This window comes from Delphinapterus leucas, chromosome 2 (assembly GCF_059928025.1).
Source record: "Delphinapterus leucas isolate spDelLeu-1000000601 "Yukka" chromosome 2, BTC_Dleu_Yukka2, whole genome shotgun sequence".
NCBI classification, from domain to species: Eukaryota; Metazoa; Chordata; class Mammalia; order Artiodactyla; family Monodontidae; genus Delphinapterus; species Delphinapterus leucas.
Window position 1 is genome coordinate 37,913,815 of NC_143130.1, and position 17,885 is coordinate 37,931,699.

The 17,885-nt window shown below is 39.7% G+C and overlaps 1 protein-coding gene across 4 annotated transcripts in view; it reads right to left on the reverse strand.

Annotated features, from left to right (window-relative positions):
• EFL1 (elongation factor like GTPase 1) overlaps window positions 1–17,885 on the reverse strand; it is a 132,475-nt gene that overhangs the window by 13,352 nt on the left and 101,238 nt on the right. For 2 of the 4 annotated variants that reach the window (XM_089906708.1, XM_022554491.3), the window contains 3 exons: window positions 16,567–16,714; window positions 11,629–12,611; window positions 1,383–1,567 (listed from right to left, as the gene is read on the reverse strand). In XM_089906708.1, coding sequence (XP_089762834.1) covers window positions 1,383–1,567; window positions 11,629–12,611; window positions 16,567–16,714 — 1,316 coding nt within the window. The other 2 variants (XM_089906710.1, XM_089906709.1) reach the window with 2 other exon arrangements.

Consider the following 17,885-nt stretch of genomic DNA (forward strand, 5'->3'; position numbering starts at 1 on the left):
CCCATTCCTCTATACTGTCTAAATTTAAACTGCTCGTTGGAAGCATTCTAGAAAAAGGGACCCAGCTGGCTAAAGAAAGTGAAAGGAGTAAAAAGAGCTTAGCACTGAACCCAAACCATGAGCTTTGTTTATAAATAGTTTAAGGAAAAAGTCTGGATTTGTGTGAAGTTGAGTGCAATGCCACACTGCTGAGAGAGAGCCAAAAGGAACATGACACGGACTCTAAGAATGTTGACAAGAAAACAATCTTCATGCCAGGGAGGGCCTACCAGTGTCAGGCACTAGGCTAGATATTCCATATACCTTATATCTCAGGGGCAAAACAAACTCAAGGAGGTTCCACAATTTGTCCAAATAAGTGGCAGAATTAATATTTGAAACCAGGACTTCTCAACACCGAAGTCAATGCTCCTTCCACTAAACTATACACCTCCACGGTACAAGAGAATAATGTGAAGTTACTTAGGTTCCCTGTAAACAGTGACAACAACAGAACTTTCTTAAAACCACCTTTCAAACTTACAACCTACAGTTTGAAAATGCTATTCCTGACCTTAAGGCTTTGTCTTGAAACATAACACAATGCTTTCTGCTCATGCCCTACAGCTTTCCTTCACTGCTTCTCACACAGGCACCCTCCAACCCAATGTCCTTCTCTCCTCCTTAGCTGCTAGCTTGTACCTTTCCTTTCAGGATCTGTCCACAGAGGCCGGTCTGACCTCCCTGTCCTTTCTTGTTATTATTTTCTTGCCCTAAGTTAAAAAACAATGTGTTCACAATCTTGTCTTCTCTCCCAAGCAATGTGGACCTGTTAAGTTTGCATTTCTGATTACAGATAAGGTTTGCCTTTCACCTACCGTTTCCTACACTGACAATGAAGTGTTTTGATGAGCCATTTTATTTCACAACACTTGAAAGCCACAGGAGCCTCGAATCTCTATAATGGGGACTGAAGAATATGTAACACGTAATAATTTAAAGGTGTCCCTTGTAAGAAGCATAACTGTTTGCCTTTAAATGCTAGAAGTACTTTTACCCCAGAAGAAACAATACCTTAAAGTTTCACTTTCAAAATGTCTGTGGTTTTCTTATCTACAATATTACCTTTGGAGGGGAAAAAAGGGATTAAGTGTTCTGTCTTAAATTTTACATCAAATGAAAAAGAAAATGAATATATATGTGTGTGTGTATTACAAAGCGCATATAACCTAAGGCTCATTCAATCTGGATGAAAAAATGCCATCTGCTTTGTCCTGTCCATTTCACTGAGCAGAGCCAGAGGAAGGCCACATGGCCTGGGAAGTCGTCTGCTACTCTTGGCGCCATCTATAAGGAAGCACATCCGTAGATGCAAAGGAAGGAACGAGGATCTGGATTCTTACCTCCCAATGGCTAAATATCAGCTGTGGGCTGGCCAGGCCACTTGTCCTCTTCCTAATTTCATCAGCAAAGCCAAAGCTTTCGGCCACGGGCAGCACAGCCTTGATGATGAACATGTCCGTCCCCTCTTTCATTTCCTCTTGTAGCACTCGACCTTCTCTCTTTGACAAGACCGCATAGACCCGACCTGCAAAGCCATATACACCTTTTACATTCATTGGCCGGTTACATGTCTTGAGCGACACAAAGGTGGGACTGCTCCTGTACCCTGTAACAATCAACTAATGATTGACTTTGTTCCCGATAATTCTGGTTTACAAAAGCATGGGAAATTTTCAAGTGCTTATTTAAACAGTAAAGCATGACAATTATAGAAAAATTAGAAACAAATGATAACAAAAGGTGAAATCACCCCAAACTGCATTACCCAAGGACAATCCCCTCAACACAGCGTGAGAAGCAGGAGACTTTAAAAGGACCTTTTGATATAATTTCACTACGAGGTGTCTTTGGGTCTGAAATCCAACGAGATGAGTGTGACTGGGCTTTGTAAATGTTAAAATATTCTAATAATTTCAAGACATTATTAATGTGATAATAATTATCATGATGACAAGCTATTTGGGACTAGTAAGCAATCAACTGGCTCAATGACATTTTTATACTAAAAATTAAAGCCGCAATATATATATGCTTGCTTGTATTTGTTTTAAGCCGATACTATTTCAGTGGTACAAATATAAGGGTTTTATTACCTGAAAACTGATAGTCTGGAATCTTTAATGTCTGGTACCAATTTTTACTGCCACGTCACAGGAATTCTAGCAAATCCTCTTGGCTAGCTAGCACTTTTATTTCATCTTTAGGCACAATTCTTTCTTCCACTCACGAGGGAGACCCCTTCCCCTCTGACTGGCTTCTGTATGACTGCCTCTGGGTGCTCAGACTATCCATTCAGCTAGTAAGCAGAACAGACTGCAGAGGACAGAGATAAACTGGAGATCACAGACAACTGGAAGGAACTTGCTTTAGCTAATGGGTACACTCATTAAAGCCCCCACTTTCACCTTCCGTTTAGAAAAAATAATTTTAATTACGTAAGTGATCTATAAATATATTATCCTTAAAAATTTACACATTGCAGTGAAGCAGAGTGCAAGTCTCCTCTGACTACCACACTGAGCTCTGGACTCTGCCCTCTGTCCTAAAAAACTGGGTGGTGATCTGGTGTGGATGCCACCCACCTTACTTATTTTTTATTTTTTAGACTAGGCACTGAGGACACAGGGCAAACTTTTCTCTCTGACTCAGATTTCCCCCTGGTGGTGGTTACTGGGAAGGATAAAGGAAAACAAATGCCAGGAAACCCACTGTGTCGCAAGGCTTAAAAATTTAAAAAAACCTTAAAAACTCCGGAGGGCCTTCTGCTTCTCTTGGCTTAGCATCAAAACAAATAAATTAAAAATTCCACCAGTGATGACAGGTACAGTTGTCCTCTTCCCCACTCCCACGCCGGCCTCCACGGTTTCGCCTTCTTCCTGCCCCACAAGCCCTAAGGGACCGCCTCTCGCGTCTTCACTGTGTGCTCTTTCTTTAACACCCAGGCTCTACCGGTTGCCCTGAGCTCTATTAAAGCTGCTTCCTTGAAATTTCACAATAATTTTCATATTCCTATCCTAACTGTCTTTTTCTCAATCCTCATTCTCTGATTTCTCTGCGGTTTCTGCAGCTACTGATCAACACCCTCTCTGACAAATCTCTCCAATCTTAGTGTCACCTTCCTTTGACCCCTGGCCCTCTAACAACCATCATTCTACTTACTGTCTACTACAATAATTCTTAAGGGTATGACTTCTTCCTAAGAGTATTCTTTGAGGCTCAATACTCTTCTCCAAACAAACCTTCCTTTCAGAAAGCCCATTCATTTCTCATTTGTGTGGTTTAAATTATTAACTTTATGTCTGGGATTCCTGGGACTCTGTTTCTAAGCCTGGCCTCTCACTGGACCTCCAATCCCACATTTACTGGGACTGTGGCTGCCAGGGCATCTCCACGGTGGAGCGCAACTTCCTTTTAAATTCAACGTGTCTAAGACACAATACATTGCCTATTGCAAAAGGCAACTCCACTCCTCAACTTTGAAGTCATTTCTCCTGTCATTCACACTAGAAATCTCAAGAGTCAGAGAATCACAGGACAGTGGGCTAGAAGGGAACACAGGGGTCAAGTTCTACCACAGTAGTCATTTAGGTTCTGCTTGCATACATCTAAAACTCACGTCCTCCCAGGGCAGGCCGTTCCATCTTTGGGCGGCGCTGATTGGTAGACAATTCTTGAGCCCCAAGTTTCTAACCATCAGGCCCAGTTTTTGTCCTATGGGACAGGTTTAACCCCTCGTCCACAGACCAGCCTTTAAGCTACTTGAAGACAGTATTCAGCCTTCTCTTCTCCAGTCTGAACACCTCCTCTTTCTCTGTCACAACCTTCCTTCCCTGTTCCACCCTGACCACTTTCCTATTTGAACGACTACAATTTATTTACATTGCTTTTGGAAAGCAGTTTCTAGAACTGAAAGCCATATTTTAGGTACAGTCTGAAAAGCTCTTGAAAAAAGCAGATTACTGTCTTTATTAGTGATCCCCTCTAGGTTATATATGACTTGCCTGAGATTCTTATGAGAAAAAAAACTTACTGTAATAGCTACCATGTGTGAACTAGTCATCTTTATTTACTCCTCTACCTCACTCTAAGGAAAGTTTTAAGGTGGTTTATGGAAGTAAATACCAAACAATGGGGTGGGGAGAGAGAAAGAATGGGTAAATTGGGGCAAAGAGACTATGAGGAGCTGGGCCAGCAGGGACGAGCCGCCTGGCTGCTGCTGCAGGGGCTGGCTGCTCCTCCCCTGCTTCACGGGTCATGCCAGCAGGCTTGCATCAATCATTATAATTGGAACCGAATGTAATTAATCATGTAATTTTGGGCCATTCCATTTTAATTCCACTAAAACTAAATCTTAAAACTGGGACACAGTGATGGATCACTGAACAATGGACACCAGCTATAACAAAACCTTCCAATACACTTGGCGCTCATGACAGGTGTGTCCAATGCTTGGATGCACTCAGGGACCCTTCTCCACTGCTGAGGTTACACTGAGAAATGAATGCAGTCCTATCAATGAGGATTTCTGATCATGTGGCCCCTGACACAATATTCTGATACCCCTTCAACTGGTCATAACACCTCAGGCATTTGTTCACTCACTCAAAGGAAGATCACGGTGCGCCCTACTGTACGCAAGGCACCAGGGAAGAGGCATCCGTCAGGAAAGAAGCGGCAACAGAAAGGTTAATTGCCTGACTGGTTTTGATCAGGGCTCCACTTTTAACGACTACACTATAAATGTCTCAGCCTGTACTCCAGGCCCTCTATGACCTGGCAGGAACCCACCACTCCAGCTCCTGAAACTGCCAGACCCTAGAGCACAGAGCACAGGCTCTACACTCTAAGCCAAGGTAAACCCCTCACTGCCCACAGGACACGTTTGAGGTTTTTCCACTCTGAGCTCACAGTTTCTCCAACTCAGAATACTCTTAGCCCAGCTTTATAGTCAAATCCTTCTCATCATTTAAAGACCATTCAAACACAACTCGTTCCACAAAGTGTTCTGTGAGATCCCAAGATCGAAATAATCTCTTCACCATTTGGGCTTTACTGAACCTAATCTGTTCTTTTGTGGCATTACAGATTCTTATATACATATTTTCTTCTTCCATAATAGGCAGTTAAGATTGGTCTGCAGATTCTACCATCTTTAGAGCTGAAAGTTTGGCATTTAAAGGTATGTTATTTTTTTTTTCAGAATTTAGGAAAGGAAGCAGCTGTCCACAGCAATGTTTTCTCTAATAGTAAACAAACAGGAAACAATGTGAATTTCCAATTTGGGGATGATGGGAAGTAAATTACAGCACATCAAATTGATAGGATATTATGCAGAGGTTAAAATGAAAATTATGAATACTAAGTAGCCAAATGGAAGTGTGTTTGTAAAACAAATAATAAATGTAAAAAGCAAAACATCAAACTGCCTCTACCATAATGCATAATAGCTATGCAAAATGTACTATTATGGACAAAGATGGTAAAAGAAAATGAAAAATGATAGGCTGACTTCCAAGGTGGAAGATTTTTCTTTCATCTTGTGGTTTCTGTTACTGTCGGTAACACTTGCGGTATAACTTCAATTAAAAACACACACACACAAAGAAATCGGTGGGCATTTCGTATTCCTATAAACTAGGTCACACAAACCTCTTTTCCTTTTGTCACAGAACAAGCAGACTGCTCAATCAAGCAAATGTGGTCGACAGGATGCAGGTGGTCTTCAACCAAATATGAGATAAAGTGTGCTGTGGACGTAATGGGGAACGTGGGCTGGTTGCTATTAGATAGAAATGGATGTTAACAAGTCACTCCCACCCTGGAAAGATGTCCTTAGTGAACTGTCAGTGCTCTGTTCACAGCTCTGTGTCCTTACTATGATAATCAGCCACTTAAAAATTCAGAAGGCATGGTGATCAAATCCAAAGTTGACATGAAGCTGGCAAAGGTAATAAATTCTTTGACAGAATCAGGATAACTAGGTAAGGACCCAAATTTAATAAGACACAGTATGGGTAAATGCAAGGTTTTACTGTTGGGTTCAACCAACCAGTGTCCAGGATTAGAAAGGTAATGCTGCATAGCAGTGTCTATAAAACCAACTGGAAAGGAGTTTACTTTAAGTTCAACAGAGGTCTTCAGTGCTGTGGTACAAAGAAAGCCAATTTAATACCTAGTTGATGAACTCAAAATTATTCCATCCATCACCAAAGCCCATTTCAAAGTACAATCACTTTCAAAAGATTTACCCTGTTTTGAATTTTGCTAATCCAAATTTCTCATAAAATTTCACTAAAAACCCATATTTATTCACTAAATTCAATTGTATTTTACTAATTGTTTTACATACTTAAGCTTTGTCACCTTAACTTATTTCTCAAAGCAGGAACCATGCTTAACATAGTGCTGGCATATATAGCTCAATAAATTTTTGTTGAATTAATGAAATGCTGGTGAAATATAAAAAGAACTGCAAGTATGAAATAAGAATAGGTTTTTAAAAGTAGACAGTAATACTTACTAAGAATGTTTCTGATACATTAAAACACGTATGTTTTAACAATATAAGCATTTATCCCTACAAATAAAATAGAAGCACTATAATAACTGTAGATGTGAGTAAAACTAACAGTAACAGAAAAAGTTATATTTTATATGTGAAGTTATTGCCAAAGGTAAAAACAATGGAGAGCAAGAATGAAAGACGTTAACAGGTTAGAAGAAATATGAAAAGAGACAATTTACTAGTCACATGATGATCGATTAAAAACACAAACCAATTCTTATGTCCGTTCAAGCTCATAAAAGGCAGTTTTCATGGGTAAAAAATGATAATAAAACCACAGTTAGGAAAGCAGGTTTTACAAGTAAAGGAGGTCATTTTCTTGGGATTATTTCCCCAGACAAAACAATTTTAAGATGATTATTTTTTCTGCAAAATTTCCCATTTTGACCATAAGCAATTCTATACATTTATAAAAGGATTCCTTATTTTAAAAATCTGTGTAGAAAAGAGTTTTAAAAAGAGACTAACTCATCTTACTAAATAAAAAAGACCTGACTTGTCCTTTTATTTGTCTGGTGCTAATTCTTGGAGAATTAAAGGAACCAGCAGCAGTCTGAAGTTTTCCTGGAAGATCTCTGAATATCCAGGGACGAAGCAAAAAGCCTCAGAAACATAGAGGTCTCTTCATTTCTTTTTCCAGGTGAAGGTGGTGAAAAGGAAAACACAAGTGAAGAGCTGAGTATCCTGATAGACCTTGGATACTAAAAACTGGTCATCATTACCAAAGAATCCCTCAAAACAAGAGAAAACAGGCTTAGGAGGAGATTCTCTAGTCTAAGCAAGAAGGCCTCAAACCAATTCAGGAATAAAAAAAATTCCAGATCAAATCTAAACACAGCTTCTTTGTAAGGCAGTGGGTGTGGTAGCCAGTTGATCTCTGAGAAATGTATTAAGAAGGCTGACCAGCGACACTGGTACAGACTGTGTACAGTGGACCCTTGAACAACACAGGTCTGTGTTGGGTGGGTGTGGGTCCACTTATAAGTGGATTTTTCTAAGTACATACTATAGTACTACAAAATTCGCAGCTGAATCTACCGATGTGGAGCCATGTACAGGGAGGGCCAACTGTAAAGTAATATACAGATTTTCAACTGTGTGGTCAGTCAGCACCCCTAAGCCCCGTGTTGTTCAAGGGTTACCTGTACTAACCAATCCACATATACAAGGTTGAGATTTGTACCTGGATAAGGCAAGGCAAAGACATATTCTGCTCCTAAGGGAGAAGAGGGCATATAACCCTGAAGGCTAAGATAAGCATCTATTCCTAGAAAGTGCCAGAACTGACTCAGCTGGCCAGGTGAAAAGTACCAGGATGAAGATCAAAGTGCCGGATGACAAGTGATATTCAAGGGACTGCCTGGTCACATGCAGGGTCCGGTCCTAGTGGTGACTTCCTAACACAGATGGAAAAATGGACACAGAGGACTGACTCAACAAAGATGACTCAACAGTCTGCTGGGAATTTCCAATAAATGCCAACAGCTGAACCTAGCTTCGTGTGTTGTGCTGAAAAGCTGTCTTCTCAGAAAGGACAAATGCCACTCCAAATGGATTATGTAAGGAGAGATGGCCATTTGGGGAGGAAATATGTGTTCTTATTATGCTGGGAATAAGGGAGGGAAAGACAGGCATAGATAGATCTACATGGACCCTAGACTTTGGGAAGGCTCATTTCAAACACATAAAGGAAAAGAAAAACCAAACAGGCTTTAGGATAACAAACCCTAAGATAAAATTCCTTTGGGGAGTAACAAGAGTCTGAAAATATCAATCATGAATGATCCCAATGAGGAAAAAGGAGGAGAGATCCTCCCCACCCAAAATAAATCTGTTGGGTCATGGAAGGCACTCTGTTGTACCTTCTGGCTCCTATTTTAAGAGGACAGGCACAGTAGACAGAAGAAGAAGATAGCAAACAACTAAGGGAGGATCGTAGTATGTCCTGGATGTTGAAAACTAGAGTAAGGCGAGCCTACCAAGTAACAGAGTTAAAGACAACAAAAAGGGTCACAGCTACAACTTGGAGAGGCCAGTGTAACATTAATACAGGACAGCAAGAAGGCCAGGGTTGGTTCTCAACACCTACGTTACCTCCATTCTCTTCAGTGAGGAGAATGAGGAAGAAACTACAGCAAGTAGAACAAACACGATAGAAGAATGCTGAAGTTCAAGATAGCCGAGCAGTTGATAAGCAAGTAACTGGCCTTCTTAAACAAGTTCAAGTCTCCAAGACCAGAATTCTATCTCATGGCCCTAGAGAAATTTGCCCTTTTGAGAACTTGTGGATAGCAGGGTAGCTGCCAAACTACAGGTAAAAGGCAAATGATAAATGAACTTTTTTAAGGATAAAAACACTGGTTTCCATAAACTACAGACTAGAAAGCCATATACTAATTTCCTACAGAATTTTAAGAAAACATTATAAAGATTTGTATATATTTATAGAAGCATGAAGTAAACCTTTGGAGATGACACGGACTTTCGAACACAAAATCCTATCAACCTAAGCTTACTTCTTCTTATACGATGGTTGGTAAGTTGATAATCAGGGGAATGCTATATATACAAAGGACCTCAACTTCATCACAACATTCAATTCACTACTTATTGAGTTTCACTTCTCACCAGACAAGGAAAGGACACATGAAAAAAAATTAAAAAATGAATCAATGTGTGAAGATTATGGTGTTGAGGGACTTCCCCGGTGGCGCAGCGGTTAAGAATCCGCCTGCCAATGCAGGGGACACGGGTTTGAGCCCTGGTCCAGGAAGATCCCACATGCCACGGAGCAACTAAATAAGCCCATGTGCCACAACTACTGAGCCCACGTGCCACAACTACTGAAGCCCACGTGCCTAGAGCCTGTGCCCCACAACCGCAATGAGAAGCTGGCACACAGCAATGAAGAGTAGCCCCTGCTCGCAGCAACTAGAGAAAGCACATGCACAGCAACGAAGACCCAACGCAGCCAAAAAAAAAAAAAAAAAAAAAATTATGGTGTTGATTTCTTCTTCTTGGCATTAAAAAACTCAAAACTTCCTTCACTATTGTTGTAATGTTTATTATGTATTTTACACACACACACACAAAACCTAAGGGAAGAAATTAATTGTATAGACCCAGTTTACTCATATGTAAATATAGGAGTTCTACGTAATTTCAGTCACTAAGATTTAAATCCAGCTTTTGGGGGAACAAAATAGAAAGACAAACTTATTTAAAAAAATAAAAATGAGGTTGATCCTGACTTCTCACGAGTGAATGACAAGATGCAACTGCTGAACTGCATTAAAAGAAGAATGCTGTACCGCATGCGGGAGGTAGCAGTGTGTCTGTGTCTGTACGGGTGAGATGGTATCTGGGGTGCTGTTTATGGCTGCTTTATTTAAGAGGGAGGCTGACCGAAGGAAGTATGCCCAAAGGACAGCAACTGGAACAATTGAAGGATTAAAAAAAATCATATCCTGAAAACCAGCTGAAGGATGTGGAGAGTTTTCCCCTACATATAAAGCTAGAAAACGAATGCTCCCCTCAAATATATGAAGTGCTACTGCATGTAAGAGGGACGAATGGTGGTATGAATGGTGAGAAACTAGCAGGAGACAAGACTTTTTTGCTCAATATGAGAAAGACAGTTTAATCCCGGAACTGGCTGTGAGCTGCCCATCAACAGAAGTATTCAAACAGAGGTGGTATACGCATCTGTCAGCGTAGGAGAGACTGGAGAAGACCTCTGAGGTCTTTTTTTGAAGGAATTAAGACTGCTTGATTCTAATTCTACCTCTGCCTTCTTAAATTAAGAAGGTTCTCAATGGAAATGTGAAGAACACCTGGGAATGGTCTAGATCGGTGTTCCTCGAACTAAGCTACGGATTCCGTGAGATGTTAATAGGATGTTGTATTCAAGTAAGGCTGAGAAACACCACATATTCCAGGCCGTATCTGCAGATCTGACTCATAGCACATACTGGCTTTAAGCCGTCCCAGAATAACCAAACCTATGTACCTGTGTTTAACTCAACTGTTTTTGAAATGCTGCTATGGGTGCTCCTTTTCTCTCACAGGAACCTTACTGTGATGCAAGCCTAAATTTCTTTTTGGGGAAGAAAACCCCCAACAATTTAGATTTATGCTTTTAGGAATTAATTGGCAAAAGAACTTTACCAAAAAGAATGTAAAGGAACCACATACTGACTCAAAGGACCTCAGAGCTCGAGAAAACACAACAATTTGGTCCACTCGCTCATCCAGTGCTCAATTCCCCCTTCTATAACCTCCTCACCGCTGAAGCAGTTCCACAATCTCAAGAGGGTAAAGAGAACTACCGTGTGGCCAGGCATGGTTCCAGGTCCCATATTTGTGTCCTCATGCTACTCTTCACAACCTCCAATGAATTATTACCTTCTTTTTCAGAGGTGAAGAAAATAAGTCTCACTGAAGTACAATCTGTCAAAAGTCAAAACAGCTACCAAGTGCCAGGGTTCAATGTCTCCTGAGATCTTAAAGGTTCTTCTCCCAAAGAGAGAAAAATCAGCAGTAGGATCTGATATAATAGTTAGCAGTGGATAAAGTCCCAAATAATTTTCTTCTTCAGAAGACACCCAGAATTCACAGAAGCCCTTTGTGTTAGGAGTACGAGAATGTCACCTTATTCTCTGATCGTTATCACAACTTTGGTTACCCAGACTGATATGGTTATTCCCTTGTGAAAAACTACTGCACGGGTTTGGATGGTAAAATATATGAGAAGTTTAAACCTCATTTACCAGACCTTCGGTTGCAGAAAAGTCTTTCTATTTTTGCAAAACAAAATATCCTAAGTTGGCAAAACTTCCGCTCCCTTGCCCCCAAGATTTTAATATTTAAGGCCTCTGACTTTCTAAGATCTTAGTTCCTGAAAATCATATGATAATGTAGCTTCTGCAAAAAAAAAATATTAAATGAGTTTAAGCTTTCTGATCTGAGAGACTTCCACTGTTATTCATGGTATTTCTCAGTCTTTACCTTTCTTGCCTTACCGAGAACATCACTGGTGGCCATGATGTCACACGTGTACATTGCTGCCATCAGACGCTGAGGTTTCACTTGCAGTGCATAGCGACAGGCTTCCTTCATGGTGGCAATGAGCTGTCCTGAGAAGGGTCCATAGCAGTCGGTGAGTGAAGACTCTCCTTTCTGGGAAGCCCTCTTCTCAAAGGGCTCGGAGCAGCCACCTTGTAGGCCTTGGTGTTCATCTCTACCAGAACAGGTTTCACCTTCCCCCTGTCCCTCTTTTACCAGATCACTTTGTTCTTGATTCTGCTTATCACTTGCTGTTTGGTCTTCAAATTTACTTAGGTCCCATTTTTCCAGAACAAAACAGACACCCATGAGAGGCTCCTCACACATGGGGCCAGAGAGGGTTGCTAGCTGGAAGCCACTCACGATGCTATTGCCCAAATCTCGGTATCTACTGGCTTCTTTTGATGCTTTGCCATCTGGGCCTGTCCATACTGAATTCTGAAAATCTTTACTTTTATTTACTAATATGTTGGGCCCACATTTTCTTGGGCCAAACGACCAGATTTGGTCAACAGTGTTCCTCCATTTTCTCCCTGTTAGATGTTGCTCTAGTTTTCCTTTGAATTCCCAAATTTTCTCTTGGGTCTTCTGGTGAATCATCTGAGTGTTTTTATCCTCATTCAAAGAGGATATCAACTGCTCCATAGAACGAATCACATCACTATTTTCTTCCAGAATCTGAGTGACTTCTTCTGGAAGGGGCATGGCTCGAACACTGAGTGTGGCAAGTTTATTGGGGGTTGTCATGGTGATTAGCCCACCAGAGTAAACTTGGATTCCTTCAGGGATTCTGTTTTGATCTTCTTTTGTTTGGTGTATGACTGCAACTTTTTGTTGTTTGCCTATTTCTTCATTGACCATGTCAACTTTGGGGGGTTTTGTGATTGTTTCTCTGAATGGAATAATGGGTTCAGACACACTGATTTGAATCTTTGCAAACCTACAGAGTCAAGAGAAATAACACAAGGTTATAATCAAAATGGCATCAAAAAGCCCATGTAGAAATGTTACATAATGAATATTCTGCAAAAACATAGAAATATAAAAATTATTTTACTAGGAAATATTGGTAATTTACATTATATCAGAATTCAAAAACCACTTTCATTTCAGATTCAAAAGACCACCTCTAATGGGAACAGACCTTCAGGGAGTTCTTTGCATATACTAGAATCTCACTGCTTTGTTCATTCTCAAAATAAATAAACCATGTATTTAGATAAGAATGTTTTACAATGGAATATTACTCAGCCATAAAAAGAAACGAAATTGAGTTATTTGTAGTGAGGTGGATGGACCTAGAGTCTGTCATGCAGAGTGAAGTAAGTCAGAAAGAAAAAGACAAATACCGTATGCTAACACATATATATGGAATCTAAGAAAAAAGTAATGTCATGAAGAACCTAGGGGTAAGACAGGAATAAAGACACAGACCTACTACAGAACGGACTTGAGGATATGGGGAGGGGGAAGGGTAAGCTGTGACAAAGTGAGAGAGTGGCATGGACATATATACACTACCAAACGTAAAATAGATACCTAGTGGGAAGCAGCCGCATAGCACAGGGAGATCAACTCGGTGCTTTGTGACCACCTAGAGGGGTGGGATAGGGAGGGTGGGAGGGAGGGAGACGCAAGAGGGAGGAGATATGGGAACATATGTATATGTATAACTGATTCACTTTGTTATATAAAGCAGAAACTAACACACCATTGTAAAGCAATTATACTCTAATAAAGATGTAAAAAAAAATAATAAAATAAAATAGGCATTAAAATATTTTTTAAAAAGAATGTTTTGAGTGCAGAATAAATGTTTTAATAAGGTCTTACATGAATTCTTTAAAATATTATCTGCCACTTTAAGAATCTGGAGAAGAAAAGCTCAATGATTATAACTCTTAAGAGATTAAAAAAAAAAAAAAATCACAGAACTTCAGGATATCCAGTCAAATCCTGACAGTGGATTTGGCTTTGATGAGGTTCATGGTGAGGCTGGCAAGACCTAGGAGTTTATCTAGAGTAGCACTCTCCAAAAGATCTTTCTGAAATAATGGAAATGTTCTATATCTGTACTATGATTACAGAGTACTTGATATGTGGCTAATACAACTGGGGAAACAAAGTTTTAATTTCATTTAATTTTTTTTTTTTTTTTTTTTTTTGCAGTACGCGGGCCTCTCACCGCTGTGGCCTCTCCCGCGCAGGCTCAGCGGCCATGGCTCATGGGCCCAGCCGCTCCGCGGCATATGGGATCTTCCCAGACTGGGGCACGAACCCGTGTCCCCTGCATCGGCAGGCGGACTCTCAACCACTGCGCCACCAGGGAAGCCCTTAAATTATTTTTTTTATCACCTAAACATAAAACCCCCATACTGTATATAGTTCAGTTTGGCCTGCTTTTTGGACTTTATATGAATAGAATCAAACATTTTTTTCTTCATTTGTCTTCTTTTGCTCAATATTATGTTGTGAAATTCATCCATGTTTGCGTAGTTAGCTTGTTCACTGAGATTATTCTATAAAATTCCATGGTATGGATTTACCGTAAGTTATTTGTTTATGCATTTTATTTTGAGTTTTTTCCAGTTTTGGGCTATTAAAATTTTTGTTGCTATGAATATTATTGATGCACATTTGTCCAGCTTTGTGTTAAGTATATATAGAATAGAAATGGGAATAGATTTGCCAAGCCGTAGGAAATAATTATCTCCTCCCTTCATAGATAATACCCAAACTACATTCCAAAGTAGTTGTACCAACTCACGCTCCCACTCGCTGTGTAGGTAAATTCCTACATCTTTGCTCTACATCCTTGCCACCATCTGATGCTGTCACTTTAAAAAATTTCAACCACAAATAAGTAATTCAATTAAAATCAGTTTTAGATTTAAAGGGGGAATTTTACTTGAAATATAATTCTAAGTACCATAAAGCATTATTTTTAAAGAGGACTTAATGGCCTGAGAAACGTAAGGTTATTTAACATTGAATTTTAATTTGGTAGCAAAGAGTGTGAAAAGAGAGAAAATAAGTTAGTTCAAAAACTCCAAAAAATAACATAACATTTCAATACTGTTAAGAAAAAACCCCTGAGAATTAAGTTACTATTTTAAAATACATTATGCCTTATGATTTATCCAATTAGGATTATTCTCTAATCAACATTATAATTATACCTTCAGAAATTCTAAGAAAATGGTGACAACATGAAAGAGATGGAGAAACCTACCTTCCAATTTTGCACTAATTATGGCTATAAAAACATTTAAAGAAACCCAAATGGATGGTGCTGCAGGAGCAGCTCTTCTTATTCTACTGTATTATTATTATTAGTAGTAAAGTAGTACTGTACTACAACAACAATTATTACTACTACTACTACCACCACTACCAATTTTACTAGGTTGTTTTAAGGATTAAATGAGACACACAGAGTTCAACACAGTGACTAACATGTAGTATTTAGTATGTAATCATGTTGATTATTTATAATTATTATTTTAGCTATAATTATTATTATGGTTATTAAAGTCCCAGAAAATTGAAAAATAAAAGGAAGGAAGGCCATTGCAGGGTGATTCATCAAAGAAAAACAAATGGCCAATAAACATATTAAAAAATGTTTCAGGGACTTCCCTGGTGGCGCAGTGGTTAAGAATCCGCCTGCCAATGCAGGGGACACGGGTTTGAGCCCCGGTCCGGGAAGATCCCACATGCCGCGGAGCAACTAAGCCCGTGCACCACAACTACTGAGCCTGTGCTCTAGAGCCCGTGAGCTACAACTAATGAGCCTGCGTGCCGCAACTACTGAAGCCCATGCACCTAGAGCCCGCGCTCCACAAGAAGAGAAGCCACCGCAATGAGAAGCCTGTGCACCGCAACGAAGAGTAGCCCCCGCTCGCCGCAACTAGAGAAAGCCTGCGCGCGGCAACAAAGACCCAACGCAGCTAAAAATAAATTAATTAATTAAAAAAAAAGTTTCAGTATCACTACTAAGCACAGAAAGTGTATATTAACAATGAACACCTTTTATTCGTCTTCCAGGTTGGTGAAATTTTTAAAAATTATGATATACAGGGCTGGCAAAAGTTTGGGAAAAGAGACACTTTCAAATACATCTTGCTAGTTTCAGTGTAAACTGGAACAGCCTTTCTTAAGGATGATATGGATCATAAGCCTAAAAAATATGCCAGCAATATAATATGCCACCTTTTGAATCAGCAATTATACTTCCAGAAGTTTATCTTAACCAAATAATCAGAGCTGTGTATAGATATCTGTAGGTATTTGAATACACATAGAACAGACTAGGGATTTATGGACCCAAATGTAATGGTCATAGTTATCTCTGCATGGTAACTGAATGATTCTTTTTATTCTTCTGTATTTCCCTAATTGCTACAATAAACATATATTACCTTTGGAATAAAGAGGAAAAACATAATTTACAAAAAGTTATTTGGGATGCCTATTTTATGACACTTATGTATCACCATGATAGAGAAATACAAAGATTTACCGAAGGTTTACACTGCAGAGACCCCATCAATAAGGAAAGGAAGTCTATCCTAATTACAGCCTGTGTTTACAAAATACGATTTTGTTTTGTTGCCCTGATATGCTGTGTGTGTATATGCTTAAAGTAAAATGAAAATATTTTATGACTCAAACTAAAAATGCAAAATCATGCAAGTATAGCAGTGAGTACCATTTGTCAGTTATTAAAAATTAAATCTATGATCCAGTAACACAATAACAGTTCATGTTTAAGTTGAGGGCACTTAATTTTTCTCCAAAGACAAACCACAGCGTAAGTTCAATGGGTTTAGGAAACGCTAAAGCATCCCACCGATTTTGGGGCTATCATTTCTTCATCTCTGTTATCACCTAACCTTTCTTTTAAGTCATCCAGGCATCGCTGAAGGTGAACTTCCCCTGCTGTGACTAAAACGTGCTCTCCCGTTTCCTGAATTAAAATCTGGACACAGGGATCAGCTTGGTTTAACAGTTTCATTCCTCTGACGAGCTGAGGCATTTCACCTAGGTTAACAAAATGAAATACTGATTAAATACAAGATAAGGATTAATATAATCTAAAGATAACACCTGTGAGAAAACTGAAGGGAAAAGTATAATGAAATAAACTCTTAAAATAATGGTTTATTGTTCTTCCAAATAATATAGCCATGTGAAGAAAACTACCCTCTAGTAATTTACCTGTACAGATAGCTCACATGAGACATGTGTCACATATCACTGAGACTCCCAAAGCTGATCTATGCCACTTCTTCAAACACTCAGCAAATATAAACTACCATCGTTCCACTTGTAAATCCACCTAAATGTATTACACATGTATATATACCTAGAAATGTAACAGAACTCTTCCCAAACAGTACCTATAAAACTATAAAAGCAACAAATAAGCAAAGGAAGCATTCAATATGATACTCAATTCAAGAAACTGTACCAGAAGCTCATATTTAAAATAATTATTGGGCTTCCCTGGTGGCACAGTGGTTGAGAGTCTGCCTGCCGATGCAGGGGACACGGGTTCGTGCCCCCGTCCGGGAAGATCTCACACGCTGCAGAGCGGCTAGGGCCGTGAGCCATGGCCGCTGAGCCTGCACGTCCGGAGCCTGTGCTCCGCAACGGGAGAGGCCACAACAGTGAGAGGCCCGTGTACCGCAAAAAATTAAATAAATAATAATTATTTATGAAACTGCTTGACAGAACTGTGGATTTTAGAATAAAGCTGCCCTTTGGGTGAGAGGTGGGATACACTAAGCAGCCACTTTATCCCGTGAGCTATGGGTACCTTCTGCATTCCACTCTGCTGGTGCTTTCAGTATCTAATTGCTTGTTCCCTACAGTTCTTGGGGTACAGGTAGGGATTTGGATCCACATCTTGAGTTCTGCTGCTTTTTCACACCTTTCATATGCGTGGTGGCCACTATTCACTCAAGGCAGGTCACAGGAATTCTCTTGTTACTACTTTAGCAGAGACATTGGCTTTGAAGGCATTTTTACGCAGTCTTGTTTCACTTCTACGTCTGAAGGAAGGACTCAGTTAATTCCTCAATGCTTGGTTTTCAACATGCCAAACAAACCAAACCACGGGAGCTTTCTGCAATCAGTGGTTTTTCAACATATTCTACCCAAGTTGACTACCCATATCTATTCCATATCTATTTATTCTTTAAATAAGCTT